The sequence below is a fragment of the Heteronotia binoei genome, chromosome 4 (genome assembly GCF_032191835.1).
Source record: "Heteronotia binoei isolate CCM8104 ecotype False Entrance Well chromosome 4, APGP_CSIRO_Hbin_v1, whole genome shotgun sequence".
NCBI lineage: Eukaryota > Metazoa > Chordata > Lepidosauria > Squamata > Gekkonidae > Heteronotia > Heteronotia binoei.
This window is the reverse complement of record NC_083226.1, coordinates 5570372-5585799: the sequence shown is the minus strand read 5'-3', so window position 1 is coordinate 5585799 and position 15428 is coordinate 5570372. Positions and strand designations below refer to the sequence as shown.

Genomic DNA, 15428 nt, shown 5'->3' with positions numbered 1-15428 from the left:
ATTGCACAGGTCTCTCCTCTGATTTTGGAAGTTAATCCCAAGGTGGGGGGGGGGGGGGAGGTTTCAGAAGTGGCTCCTTATCCAAAGGACTGGAGGACCAAGAACTAGCCAATAATAGAAGAATAGGGATATATGGTTTACAAGAGTCATACAGATGAAGGGTAAGCAGTTCTGATGGTCTAAGTGAGAAAGGATCCACATGTTCTGTTGTGTGAGACAGGAAGTTGAGCGTACACATAGACCAGCAGGCTGGAAGCTTCCTGGCTTGGGGGCAGAGTCAGGTGACCTTTGGTGTAGTGGTTAAGTGCGTAGACTGGGAGAACCGGGTTTGATTCCCCACTCCTCCACTTGCACCTGCTGGAACGGGCCTTGGGTCAGCTATAGCTCTCATAGGAGTTGTCCTTGAAAGGGCAGCTGCTGCAAAAGCTCTCTCAGCCCCACCCACCTCACAAGGTGTCTGTTATGGAGGAAGAGGATAAAGGAGACTGTAAGCCACTCTGAGTCTCTGGGCGTTTTCGCACTGACCTTAATCGGCAGCGACGTCCCTCTTCACCGCGCAGGATGTACGCGGATTTTGCACCAATTGCTGCGGAGCACCCGGAAGAGCCGCAAAGTCCCGCAGCTTTTGCGGCGCAAATGGAAACGCACCGCAAAAGCCGCGGGACTTTGTGGCTCTTCCGGGTGCTCCGCAGCAATTGGTGCGAAATACGCGCATATCCTGCGCGGTGAAGAGGGACGTCGCTGCCGATTAAGGTCAGTGCGAAAACGCCCTCTGATTCAGAGAGAAGGGCAGGGTATAAATCTGGAATTATTCTTCTTCTTCTTCTTCTTCTTCTTCTTGTTCTTCTTCTTCTTCTTCTTCTTCTTCATCTTCTTCTTCTTCTACTTCAAATAAATGAAACTGATTGTTAAGTAAATCATCTTTTAGAAATCCAGCTCAAAATGGCCATATTGTCAAAGGATCCTTCAGCAGTTATTAGCCATGGCCCAACTAGAAGAAGAGCAGATTTTCATACCAGGTTTTCTCCACCTTAAGGAATCTCAAAGCATCTTATAATTGCCTTCCCTCCTCTCCTAACAGTGGGCACCTTGGAAAGTTTGGTGGGGCTGAGAGAGTCCTGAGAGAACTGGGATTTGTCCCAGGTCACTCCACAGGCTTTGTGTGCAGGAAGAGTGGGGAATAAAACCCCATCACCCTGTTAGATTCCAATGCTCTTAACCACTATACCACACTGGCTCTCATGGCCCTAGCATGTTCTGGCACGCTGAATATGTATGGATGATTGACCAGTTGGTCCTACTGCTGAGAACATACCTGTCGTAAACCATTTGAACAAGTTAAAGCAGTGAGAAGTCAGAAAGATTTTTCACTGGTGCATCTTGGGTTTTTTTTTTTAAAAAAGGCACATTTGTGACAATCACTAGCTCAGCAGAAACACATAGGTGGAGCTGTTGTGCTGGGAATGAAGGACTATCTCCAGGTCTGCTGAAAATGCACCAGTTCATTCCCCATCGCCTTCAGAAAACTAATAAGTGAGCACACAGGACAAGCAGCTCTGGGGGGAGGGGGATACCTGGAGATTTTGGGAGGAGATCCTGAGGAGGGCGGGGCTTGGAGAGGGGATGGACTTCCCTGGGGTATAGCAGCATATGGTCCACCTTCCAAAGTGGTCATTTTCTCCAGGAGAACTGATCTCTGTTGCCTGGAGATCAGTGGTAATTGCGGGAGATCTGCAGCCACCACCTGGAGATTGGCAACGTAAAGGACTAGAGTGAGACTTCCGAATTCATTCCTGAATGCTGGGCTGGGCCCCTTCCCTCTGAAGTCTTAGAAGACTAGTTAAAATTATGTTCCTCCTCCATTGGCATTTGGGAGAAAATGGCTGTCTGCACAGCCGGCGCATGGGAGTAGGCCATGTAGGGGGCTGCCCTGGGTACCGGCTGGCCTATGGGGCCCTGCTAGGTGCCCCCTCCCCACACACTGCCTGATGCCTTGCTGCCCCTTCTGCCCACCAGAGACGTGGACAGACAAAAGCGGCGGCACAGCCTCGCTCCAAGGCTACCTCCACTGAAGAGAAGCTTCTAGAGGTGCAGTCCTAAGCAGAGTTAGGCCCTTCAAAGGACTGCACTGTAAAAGACACAAGCAACACCGTGCAAGCATGCGCACAAAGAAAACCCACGGATGTGTTGTAGCAGTAAGTGCAAAATTCTAAGTGTTCCTTAAAACAAACCTGCCCAATCCTGTGTGGGTGGATTGCTTCTTTATGTTCACTGTGAAAGAGATACTCTGCACATGCTCAGGGGCTTTTATGCTTTCACATACATGTCTATAGATCTACGTCAGCTGCTTATGCTGGGCGTGTTTTCTGTGGCTGGCACCAGCACAGCTCAAGCAAACAGTGTTGCTACGGAATGTAGAATGGGGCTCCGAGATTCCTCTTTGTTCTGTTTCACGTTGGTCTGCAGCAGAGCAGCTAGGGTGGAGTCCAGTAGCTCCTGCTTGGGCTCTTGAAAGACCCCCCCACCCCCCCCCCCCAAAAAAAAAATATCTTATTGGTCTCTGAGGTGCTATGGGACTCCAATCTAGTTGTCCTGTTTAGTTGGGAAATGCAGAGAGGTGGGATCAAATACTGAATATGTTTGTGATTAGTAGAAGAAACAGCAAATGAGCAGGCTTCCTTTCTTTGTGTCGCTCTGTTTGTGGGGGGAATGGATTTCCTGATTCCCACCCACCCCTTATGCTTCAGCAGTCTTTAATCTGAACATGTGTAGTTACAGGTGTTTTTAAGATCCAAGTGAGCAGCGGTGTTGGTCTGAAGCAGTGGAACAAAGTAGAAGTCAAGTTCACCTTTAAGACCAACACAGTTTTAATAATAATAATAATAATAATAACTTTTTATTTGTATCCCGCCCTCCCCGCAAGCAGGCTCAGGGCGGCTCACAACATGTAAATACAGTATACAATAAAACCATGCGCAATCAGTTATAAATTCATATACAATTTCAGTTATAAAATCATCCTTAAAATCCTTAAAATTACATTAGACTTAAGATTATGGTGCTATAATTAAGATCTTTCATAAAATCCAGTGATTAAAACATACGCATAACTTGGAACGAACACCTCCCCAGGACTGAACAGGGATATTGGTTTTTTTTATCTCATTACGTATGCTAACCCCACTCTCACTGAGTATAGTTATACATCCACAGTATTCCAATGCATTTCTCTTTTAGAATAGCGTATCAGAATAATTTTTTGTATTGACATACTCAAAATAGGGATATTGGCGGTTTATCTCATTGCATATACTTAATCCATTTTCACTATATTTTATTGTATTTTTTTCTAATGGCAAACTAGAATGATGTCTACATGTTAAAAACTAAATTAGGTGGGCAAGAACATCACTATCCAATGTATTTTAGCTTAAATAGGGATATTGGCTGTTTATTTCATTACATATACAAAACCCATCTTCCACTATATTTTAATGTATTTTTCTTCTAATTGCAAACTGTATCATAGAATCATAGAGTTAGACCATCCGGGGTCATCTAGTCCAACCCCCTGCACAATGCAGGAAACTCGCAAACACCTCCCCCTAAATTCACAGGATCTTCATTGCTGTCAGATGGCCATCTAGCCTCTGTTTAAAAACCTCAAAGGAAAAAGAGCCCACCACCTCCCGAGGAAGCCTGTTCCACTGAGGAACTGCTCTAACAGTCAGGAAGTTCTTCCTAATGTTGAGCCGGAAACTCTTAATTTAATTTCAACCCATTGGTTCTGGTATTACCTTCTGGGGCCACAGAACACAATTCCACCCCATCCTCTGTATGACAGCCCTTCAGGTACTTGAAGATGGTGATCCTATCCCCTCTCAGCTGCTTCCTCTCCAGGCTAAACATCCTCAGCTCCTTCAAACCTTCCTCATAGGACTTGGTCTCCAGACCCCTCACCATCTTCGTCAGCCTCCTCTGGACCCGTTCCAGCTTGTCTATATCGTTCTTAAAATGTGGTGCCCAAAACTGAACACAGTACTCCAGGTGAGGTCTTACCAGAGCAGAGTAAATCACATCACGTGATCTGGACACTATACTTCTGTTGATACAGCCCAAAATTGCATTTCCCTTTTTAGCCACCGCATCACACTGTTGACTCATGTTCAGCATATGATCCACTAAGACCCCTAGATCCTTTCGCATATACTACTGCTAAGACAAGTCTCCCCCATTTGATTTTTCCTACCTAAATACAGAACTTTACATTTATCCTCATTAAAATTCATTTTATTGATTTTAGCCCAGTTTTCCAACCTGTCAAGGTCATCCTGTATCCTGTTTCTGTCTTCTTCTGTGTTTGCAACCCCTCCCAATTTAGTATCATCTGCAAATTTAATAAGCGTTCCCTCTATTCCTTCATCCAAATCTTTGATAAAGATGTTGAACAAAAACAGATCCCAGGACAGATCCTTGAGGCACTCCACTTGTCACTCCTCTCCAAGAGGATGAGGAATCATTCACAAGCACTCTTTGGGTGCGATCTGTCAACCAGTTGCAGATCCACTAATGGTAACAGGATCCAAACCACATTTTACCACGTATGTATGTTACATGTTAAAAGGTAAATTAGTTGGATGGGGAAAACTTCTGAGAAAGAAATGGCCTCATTTTCGCCCAGGCTTATTACAATAGAGTGATTAACAGACATTCTCACATTTTGCTGTTACTGTTTTATTGCTTTCTCACACTCATGTTACCCAGCTCAAAGGTTTGCTCAATTTGTTAATTTTACTATTCTGTCACTGGATCTTAAATTCGTACCATTTTGCATTCTAAACCACTGCATCCCAGCTATATGCAGCTCTGCTCACTGTACCTGATTCCTCGTCTGATGAAGTGTGCTTAGAGCACATGAAAGCTTACATTCTGCATAAAACGTCGTTGGTGCGACTCTCAAAGGTGTGACTTGACTTCTACTTTGTTCCAGGTGTTTTTAAAGGCATTGCTCCAGAGGTGTGGGGGAGAGCAGGCATCCTTCATGCATTCCAGCCAGTGAAACGGCAGGTTTTTGACCTTGCCGCTTGGTGAAATTTAGTCAAGGGGACAGTAATCTCCACACTGGCTACACATGGGACTTGATTCTCCTGAGAAACACTGTGGTACTCCTGGGCACAGGGAAAGGGTGAAGAAGCCATCTGCCCTAGAGTTCCTGGCCCCTCACCGATGGGTTAAGTGGTTCTGAGATGTTGCTGATGAAATCCGCATGTCTGAGTGCTGCTCGCTTGATAATAGGTGTATCGAGGGGGTGGGGGAGGGACTTCCTTGAGGTATGCCTGCAAAGGTAGTGCAAACTGAGCAGGAAGTCCAAGGTCAACTTGGTCTTTGGAGACAAAATCGCTGCCCTCCTCTTCCTCCTTTCAACCCTGGACACCTTTAAGCATAACAGAAAACAACAGAATTCTTTTACCCAGTAGATGAACCAGCTTTAGTTGATTAACCAGTGGAGTAACTTTGATAGAAACAAGAATTAACAGCACATATTAATTTCTGCGGCTATTAGCAGAGGGAAGAGAAAGAAAATCATCAGGCCTGCCATTAAGATAAATGTCTTGCATCTAAGGAGACCTTTTGTGTGAGCTTCTGCACGGTTTCTTGTGCCGTTCTTGTGTCCCCGGCCTTCTTGATGACTTGCCAGGAGGGTTTAATGAGCTGAGGGGCTAAAGCAGGGACCCCAACTCTTTTTGAGCCTTCCAGCACCAATAGAATTGTGAGAGGGAGTGGCCACCCTAAAATGCAGGGGTAGCCAATCCCCAGTTGGGAAAGGGAGAGAGGTCACTTGAAGGATAAAGACAGCACAACTGAAGTTATAGGGACCAAATAACTAAGAATGTATTGGAACCAAATCATACAAATATGTTCAACAGAAGACTAAACAGCAATAACGATTCCCCCAAAGTTTCCCAGTTCCATCCAAGGAGTCCCCATGAACAGGAGGGCGACTTGATTCTTCCTGCTTCGGATCGTCTCCTAGCACAGGGGCTCCAACCACACCTCTCAACCAAAGGCAAAAGCTCAGGAAAAATATCAAAGTATTTCTGAAGCACCCATAAGTTGCAAAAAGCTGCAAAACCCACAGGATTCTTTTTCAGTGCGTCCAAAGGCTGCACATAGAATTCCCCATGGACAAATGGGACAGAAAGTCTTCAGTAAGATTTCAAGAGGGCCCTAAATCCCAAAAGTTATTTGGTCACTATAGCTTCGGTTGTGCTGTCTTAATCCCTAGTTGGGGGCAGGGGATCCCCTGGTTTGAAGGCCCTCCTCCCACTTCAGGGTCATCAGAAAGTGGGGGGAGGGGAATGTCTGCTGGCCACTCCATTATTCCCTATGGAGACCAATTCCCATAGGGTAAAATGGAGAATTGATCTGTGGGTATCTGGAGCTCCACAGGGCTGTTTTTGAGTCAAATTTTCAGCATAGCTTCTAGTGTCTCTCCTCAAAACACCCCCCAAGTTTAAAAAAAAATTGGACCAGCGGGTCCAATTCTATGAGCCCCAAAAGAAGGTGCCCCCATCCTTCATTATTTCAAAATGGAGGGAAGGGATTTAAAAGGAGCATGGTCCCTTTAAATGTGTTGGCCAGAACTCCCTTCAGAGTTCTATCATGCCTGTCACACCCTTGCTCCTGGCTCCACTCCCAAACTCTCCCGGCTCCACCCCCAAAGTCCCCAGATATTTTTTGAATTGGACCTGCAGTAGTCCTTCACAATGCCCATGAGAGAGGGGGCACTTGGTCCACCAAAATGGCTGCCTCAGAAGTCACAGCCAAATGCTTAAATGGCTGCCAAATGCAATACTTCACTCACCACTTTGCAGCCATAGGGAATACTTTCATTTGAATGAGGGGAGACAGTAATAAGCCCTGCCAACCTCCTGGCTGGAGATCTCCCAGGATTACCACAGATCTCCAGGCGACAGAGATCAGTTCACCTGAAGAAAATGGCTACTGTGAAAGGCGGAATCTGGGGCATTACACCTCACTGAAGTCTCTCCCATTTTCAAACCTCACTCTCCTCAGGCCCCACCACCCAAATCTCCAGGTACTTCCCAACCTGGAAGTGACAACTCTACTTACAGTGGCTTCACCCACTTTCTGACATGTTTGGTGGGTGCCAAGAGAAGTATTGGCAGGCAACTTGATGCCTACGGGCACCACATGAAGACCTCTGGGCTAAAGGGACAGAAAAGACCATTGCAAAAGTGGAACTCTGTGATCGAATCCTAGAATCATAGAGTTGGAAGGGGCCATAGAAACCATCTAGTCCAACCCCCTGCTCAATGCAGGATCAGCCTAAAGCAGGCGTGGGGAACCTTTTTTCTGCCAAGGGCCATCTGGATATTTATAACATCATTCACGGGCCATACAAAATTATCAACTTTTAAAAACAGTGTTCCGCTAAGGGAGAACGATTTAGGTCAGCCTAAGTAATGCAAATAATTGTTTTCTATTTGAAGTCACGTGGGGAGAGCCTAATTCAGCACACACACACACACACACACCCCTGTCTGCCACCCTAGGCAAATGCCTAGGTCCAGGCATATTAGGCCACATCCCCATTAGTATATTAGGTCACACACTCATTAGCATATTAGGCCACACCCTCTGGGATAATCACATGCAAATTGAACTGGTGGTAGCTGGCTCCCACCCCCCACCCCTGCCAGCCCTCCCTCCCTCCAGCTGCTCCCAGCAGACCTTTAAAGGCACCCACATACCCCAGCAGCAGTCCTTCACAATGCCCACGAGAGAGGGAGGGCTTGGCCCAGCAAGCCTCGAGGGGCAGACCAAGTGATCTCAGCCCTCGGGCCTGATGTCCCCACCCCTGGCCTAAATCATCTTATAATCATCCAGCTGCGTTTTGAAGATGCCAATGAAGGGGAGCTCACCACCTTCCTTGGCAGCTGGTTCCACCTCTGAACTACTTTGACCAAACAAATATTTTCCCTAATACCCAGCTGGTACTTTTCTGCTTCCAATTTGAGCACATTGCTTCGGGTCCTCTCCTTGGCTGCCAAGTGGAACAGCTCCTTGCCCTCCTCGAAATGACAGCCTTTCAGATATTTAAAGAGAGCACTCCTGTCCCCCCTCAGTCTCCTCTTCTCCAGACTGAACATTCCCAAGTAGGGTTGCCAAGTCCAATTAAAGAAAAATCTGGGGACTTTGGGGGCGGAGCCAGGAGACTTTGGGGGTGGAGCCAGGAACAAGGATGTGACAAGCATAATTGAACTCCAAAGGAGTTCTGGCCATCACATTTAAAGGGACGGCACACTTTTTCAATGCTTTCCTTCCATAGGAAATAATGAAGGATAGGGGCACCATCTTTTGGGGCTCATAGAATTGGACCCTCTAGTCCAATCGTTTTGAAACTTGGGGGGTATTTTGGGGAGAGGCACTAGATGTTATACTAAAAATTTGGTGCCTCTACCTCAAAAAATAGCCCCCCCCAGAGCCCCCAATATCCACGGATCAATTCCCTATTATTCCCTATGGGAATCGTTCTCCATAGGGAATAATAGAGTGCCCAGTAGACATTTCCCTCCCCCCCGCCCACGCTTTCTAAAGCGGGGGAGGGCCTCCAAACCAGGGAATCCCCTACCCCCTCCCTCTCACACACACAAATACTTACCAGATTGGAGAACTCTACTTGCTGTGAAAGCGAAAGAAAAAAAAAAGGGAGGGGCTGTTCTCCGAAGCTCTTCCTGCTTCCTGCCCAGCCTTAAAGGGGCCACACATTTTACAAATGGCTCAGGATCTCAACAATATGAAGCCTGCAGGTATGTTCTTCCCCCCCCTCCACCCCCCCACCCCCGCTTCCCGATTTCTGGGGGGCGGGAGATTAGGCTGCGAACCCAGAAGTCCCCCGCCAGAGCGGGGGGGTTGGGAAGCCTATTCCCAAGGCCTTCCTCAGCCTTTCCTCAGAGGTTAATCTTCCTCCAGGCCCTGGATCATCCTCCTTGCTCTCTTCTTCACCTGCTCGATTTTGTCCACATCTCTTTTGAAGAGAGGCCTCCAGAACCGCACACAGTATCCCAGGTGTGGCCTGACCAAGGCAGTAGACAGCCAAGTTATGACCTCCTGTGATGTTGATGCTTTAGCCCTTTTGATACAGCCCAGCATTGAATTTGCCTTTTTTGCCACAGCATCACACTGACTGCTCATATTTAGTTTACAGTCCACTAGTACCCCAAGATCTCTTTCGCGCACACTACTTCCCAAAAGTGCATCCCCCATCCAGTATTTGTGCTTCACATTTTTGTGGCTCAGAGGTAAGGCTTTGCACTTATCTTTGTTGAACTGCATCCTGTTCGCAACCGCCCACTTCTCCGGATTATTCAGATCTTGTTGAGTTTTAACTCTGTCCTCCTGGGTGTTTGCTGCTCCTCCCAATTTGGTATCATCAGCAAATTTTATGAGCAGCCCTTCCACCCCTTCATCCAGATCATTGATAAAAGTGTTGAAAAGAACCGGGCCCAAAACCGAGCCCTGCGGCACCCCACTGGACACCTCTCTCTGATCTGATGAAACTGTTGACAACCACACTTTGGGTACAGTCCTCTAACCATTTTCCTGTCCACCAAACTGTCCTACAATCCAGTCCACAGTCTTCCAATTTGCCCGTCAGAATGTCATGAGGAATCTTATCAAAAGCTGTACTGAAAACCAGGTTAACTACATCAACAGCATGCCCACAATCCAGTAAACTTGTTACTCGGTTAAAGGAAACCAGGTTGGTCTGGCAAGACCTGTTGGAGACAAATCCATGCTGACTTCCTCGAATCACCAAGTTATCCTTCCGATGCTCACAGATCAACCCCTTTAAAATCTGCTCAAATATCTTTCCAGCAACAGGAGTCAGGCTAACCAGCCTGTAGTCTTCCCGTTCATCCTTCTTCCCTTGGGATAACGTTTGACCTCTTTCAGTCTTGCAGGACATCCTCAGTCTTCCAGGAAGGTACTTGAGTTCCTGCCACAATCTGGCAACTGTCACTCTCCTTGTGATTGTGAACCATCCTGTTGTAATTGTGAGAATAAGGCTGTGGCTTGCTTAAGACCAGCTGGGTGGGGAGGAGGCGAGGAGAACTTCATGAGCACGATCACATACAAAACAGACTCTCACAATCTCACACCTGCTTTGTGACAGCGATAGCTAACCGTTGCATCTGCCCAAAGCTTTCCATCTGGGCTTTTCTGAATGACGCATCATCTGTTCACCGGCATCCTCAGATGCTTGTTGCAGAGAAGTTGTCTGTGGCTTTATATGCAGGGCAGTTCACAGTTGAAATCACTCCTAAGCGCTTCGGCATAGGTGTCCACGTCACTGCTGGATAGTCTCAGCACAAACTCGCCTAGCTCTGCTTGCTTGGAGGATTTCCAGCTCTTGTCAGCCTGAAGGTGCTGGCAGGTTGCTTGGAGGGGTGCAGCTGACCACTACTGTGAAATAAACCTTTGCCTGACTTTATTGCATCTTGTTGGAATGGATTGCCTAGCTAGCACCAGGAAGTGGTGGATGCTTTCTTAAGAGGTATGGTTCCAGCTGACTCCAAAAAGGTAGTCAAGGCAGGCTCCACACCGCCAGCTCAAGGTGGCAGCATGCCAACCTGGAAGTGAGCCGGTAGAAACAGGAGTGCCCTGGAGCATCCAGGCAGCGCGCAGCCTGCCCCTGGAACAGGAATGGACTGCAGGCGCCCTGGAGGAGCTTCCAGAGCACTCATGCGCCCATCCACTGCTTCCTGGCCGTCCAGATGGCCGTGGAGCAGCCTGGGCCTTGGCGATTAGGTACCACCACAGGTGGAATTCTAGCAGGAGCTCCTTTGCATAAATAGGCCACACACCCCTGATGTAGCCAGTCCTCCAAGTCCTTACGAGGCTCTTTTTTGTAAGCTCTTGGAGGATTGGGTACATCGGGATGTGTGGCCTAATTTGCAAATGAGCTCCTGATAGAATTCCACCCCTGTGTACACCATATGCCATGGTACCCCACTGAGGTCTCTGTCCTCCCCTGGCTCCATCCCCAAATCTCCAGGAGTTTTCCAAGCTGGAGCTGGCAACCCTACATGCAGATGGACGGGGGAGGGGGGTTGGCTTTGTACGTCTCACACAACTTAAGCATTGTGTGTCTCAGCCTGACATGCCTGTATCTCAATGTGTGTTTGTGCTGTTTGTGATTTTTTTTAAGGACAACAGAATGAAGGAACTAGTAGACCCCTCTCTCCAATTACATGTGGGGAACTTTTTCAGTGAAAGGGAAAGCAAATTAGCCATTGCTAGTCTATGGGTCGGTTTAAACAGGGGTCATTTTGTAGAAAAATTGGGGTGGAGCTCATTAGCATAACTCATGAGTATATGCTGCCACCCCCAGCCAAAAGCAACCTGACGCAAGAAAGGAGAGCCCCAGGCGAGCGAGGCCTGCTTGGGCTGGCTGGGGCTCTCCTTAGCTGCCTCCACCCCACACAGTCAAAAGGCCAGCAAGCCACCCAAAATCACGTAAGAAGTGGAGAAAGGGTGGTGCGGGCTTCTCCAGGGGTTAATGAGGGCTGCTGGGGGCGTGGCAAAGCTCCTGGTGTCTGGCTGGCTGCCTGCTCTCCTAATCCAGGGATTGTGATGCAGCTGCACCTGCTATTCAGTGGACAAGGTAGGTGGGGAGGAGGAGGGGGAACCCTCAGAAAGGTTCAGGAGCTGTGCTCCTGTGAGCTCCTGCTGAATTCAAGGCCTGGGTTTATGGTTGCTCATCTTTAAACATGGCGTTGAGAAGACAAATGAACAATGGCCTTTGAGGAAGCGGTTCTGTTTCTGAACGAAATCAAGTCCCGTGCAGGAAAAGGGCATTTTTTCATAGCCCCAAAGAGCTCACCACTGAGTCTCTTTCTGGTGCTGGAATGAAATATTGTTTTCCTAATACCCCTGACCTGAATTTCTGCCTGCTTTGTGGGCGCTATTCCTCCACGAACAAATCTGTATTTTCTCAAGTCAGCACTTGATGATGGATGTCAAAATACAGGCCATGTATTATGCATATAGCGTTACCGATTTAAGGTGTTTACTTGTCAAGTGGAAGAAATTCAAAAACTTCACATTCACTGAATTCGCACAGCTGTCAATTGCGGTTTTTCATGCTTTCAAATGAAAGTTGCAATAAAACAGTTTAGGTTTCCTTTGCTATTTTTTCCCCCCCCCTGGAAGGGAAGAAAATAGACAGCATCTAAAATTCATGCTTGTGGGCCTGAAAGCAGGCTGCAAGAAGGATGCCTGGGCCCCGGAGGTCAGGATGGGGACCTGCCGCCTGCTTCTCTTCTCCCTGCCCCTTTCCTGAGATGGAAATCATCATAGCCAGCATTTCTGTTGCATTCATCTTCTTGCGCTAAGCCTTATTTGTTGTAGTGGTTCAGTGTAGTGGTTTGGTGAAGTGGTTAAGTGTGCAGACTCTTATCTGGGAGACCCGGGTTTGAGTCCCCACTCCTCCACTTGCAGCTGCTGGAATGGCCTTGGGTCAGCCATAGCACTAATAGAGAGCCAGTTTGATGTAGTGGTTAAGTGTGCAGACTCTTATCTGGGAGACCCGGGTTTGAGTCCCCACTCCTCCACTTGCACCTGCTGGAATGGCCTTGGGTCAGCCAGAGCTCTCTTATCTGGGAGAACCAGGTTTGATTCCCCACTCCTCCACTTGCACCTGCTGGAATGGCCGTGGATCAGCCATAGCTCTCTTATCTGGGAGAACCGGGTTTGATTCCCCCCTCCTCCACTTGCACCTGCTGCAATGGCCTTGGGTCAGCCAGAGCTCTCTTATCTGGGAGAACCGGGTTTGATTCCCCCCTCCTCCACTTGTACCTGCTGGAATGGCCGTGGATCAGCCATAGCTCTCTTATCTGGGAGAACCAGGTTTGATTCCCCCCTCCTCCACTTGTACCTGTTGGAATGGCCTTGGGTCAGCCAGATCTCTCTTATCTGGGAGAACCGGGTTTGATTCCCCCCTCCTCCACTTGCACCTGCTGGAATGGCCTTGGGTCAGCCAGAGCTCTCTTATCTGGGAGAACCGGGTTTGATTCTCCACTCCTCCACTTGCAGCTGCTGGAATGGCCTTGGGTCAGCCAGAGCTCTCTTATCTGGGAGAACCGGGTTTGATTCTCCACTCCTCCACTTGCACCTGCTGGAATGGCCTTGGGTCAGCCAGAGCTCTCTTATCTGGGAGAACCGGGTTTGATTCTCCACTCCTCCACTTGCACCTGCTGGAATGGCCTTGGGTCAGCCAGAGCTCTCTTATCTGGGAGACCCGGGTTTGATTCCCCACTCCTCCACTTGCACCTGCTGGAATGGCCTTGGGTCAGCCATAGCACTAATAGAGAGCCAGTTTGGTGTAGTGGTTAAGTGTGCAGACTCTTATCTGGGAGACCCGGGTTTGATTCCCCACTCCTCCACTTGCACCTGCTGGAATGGCCTTGGGTCAGCCATAGCTATCACAGGAGTTGTCCTTGAAAGGGCAGCTGCTGTAAGAGCTCTCTCAGCCCCATCCACCTCACAGGGTGTCTGTTGTGGGGGGAGAAGATGTAGGAGATTGTGAGCCACTCTGAGTCTTTGATTCAGAGAGAAGGGTGGGGTATAAATCTGCAGCCTTCTTCTTCTTCACTCTGGAAGTCAGGTCAGTTTTGTTGTCTCCATCCTGAAAACAGGACTGGGGACTGCAGCTTCAAGGTGCCTTTCCTTTTATTTGTGAGCTTCTTTGACCAATGGTCTTAAGCTCAAGATAAAACAAGACAGTATATAATGAACTTAATAAAACAAGGCAGTAAATACAAAACACATTACAAATAATTTAAAACCAAAACAGACTAACAACAAGGAGAAAAAAAGAGCCTCGTAAGCTCTTAGAGGCTTGGCTGCATCCGGGGTGTGTGGCCTAATATACAAAGGAGCTCCTGCTAGAATCCCACCCCTGATTATATCTTACCTTAAACGTGTATGTATGTGTCACATAAATCATTACTGCCTTATGATTCAGCTTGGTTCAATTCCAAAGACATTATAATGGAGAATTAGGGAAAATGCTTAACATGTTTGGGCTCTAAAACATTTCTGTTATTTTAAAATTATTTTTTCAAAATTGTAACTTGCGACGTGTCACGTTCCAATGTGTGCCTTTTTGCCTCCTCAGGGTTTACTCCACCAGGGATGGACAGAACATCCCCAGACAACAGCCCAGTCCACGGCCTCCTCCGTCAGCCCTCCATCACAACGGGGGTTAATATCCCGATTATAACAGAATTAGGTAAGAAGAGCAAAGGCAATCTGTCCCTTTTTAGTGTTCCTTTCTGTTATGGCAGGCATGGGGCAATGTACCTCTGCATTGACCTACTGGTGTGGAATTAGTTTTGAAAAGGAAGAAAGCATAGCAACGATAATGCAGGATTTCTTTTTGAAGCATTAGCATGCGTTTACTTCTTTCCTTCCCTGGTTGCCATGCATGACACATCGGAATTTGGTCCATAAACACCTGCTGCATCTGAAAACAAAAAGCACTCATGCACATAAGGAAATTTTCCTACTTCCTGTTCTGCTGACATAAGGACATGTAACCTGCAGAACAGACGCCACATGAGATGGGGACACGGCTTTTTAGCATTTCTGGCCTATGGTAAGTGGGCACATAAACCTGGTTGTGGTGTACGGTATACTCAGGTCAGTCCCATGCTTTCATTTCCAGTACTGCTCTGCAGCCTGGAAGAGTGGAAACAAAATTCCCTTCAAAATTTTTGTGTATAAAATAGCCCACAGCTGCAGCCACGCTTCATTGGGTGTTATGCTATCCTTTTGCTTTAGGGCCAGTTCGCCCACTAGGCAAACTCGGCATTTGCCTAGGGCTCCAGAAGGCGCCGTCGAATCGGGCTCGCTCCCACTTCTGGTGCCCAAGACAAATGCCTAAATTTGCCTCTCCCCTGGCCGCTGCTGCCGCCACCACCACCATGAATGGTGTCCAGCAGTGTGTAGCTGAACAGACAAAACTGCCTTATACGAAATCAGACCCTTGGTTCATCGAGGTCAGTATTGCTAAAGACTGGCAGTGGCTTTCCACGTCAGGCAGAAGTCTTTAGCCTCATCTACTCCCTGGCCCTTTGGACCTGAGATGGTGGGAGCTGAATTTTGTTAGCCCAGGCAATGTACCCTGGGAGCCTTGCCACCCATCTAATAGCTGGCATTCAAAGTTCACTTGTCAGTCCTTCCGCTGCTCAGCTGACAGATCAATGACAAATTTGTGCTGTCTTCATGTGGGGCGTTGTTCCCAAACGTGGTGCCCATGGGCAGCCTGGCACACACGGCTGCTTCCTTTGATGCCCAGCAAGCTTTTCAGGAAGTGGGTGAGGGCGCTGCAAGGCAAG

At 47.9% G+C, this 15428-nt stretch overlaps 1 protein-coding gene across 8 annotated transcripts in view; it reads left to right on the top strand.

Annotated features, from left to right (window-relative positions):
• The window catches only part of KCNMA1 (potassium calcium-activated channel subfamily M alpha 1), an 866219-nt gene that overhangs the window by 810881 nt on the left and 39910 nt on the right, over positions 1–15428 (top strand). For all 8 annotated transcript variants that reach the window (XM_060236723.1, XM_060236715.1, XM_060236714.1 and 5 more), the window contains one exon: positions 14207–14320. In XM_060236723.1, coding sequence (XP_060092706.1) covers positions 14207–14320 — 114 coding nt within the window. The remainder of the gene's footprint in view (positions 1–14206; positions 14321–15428) is intronic.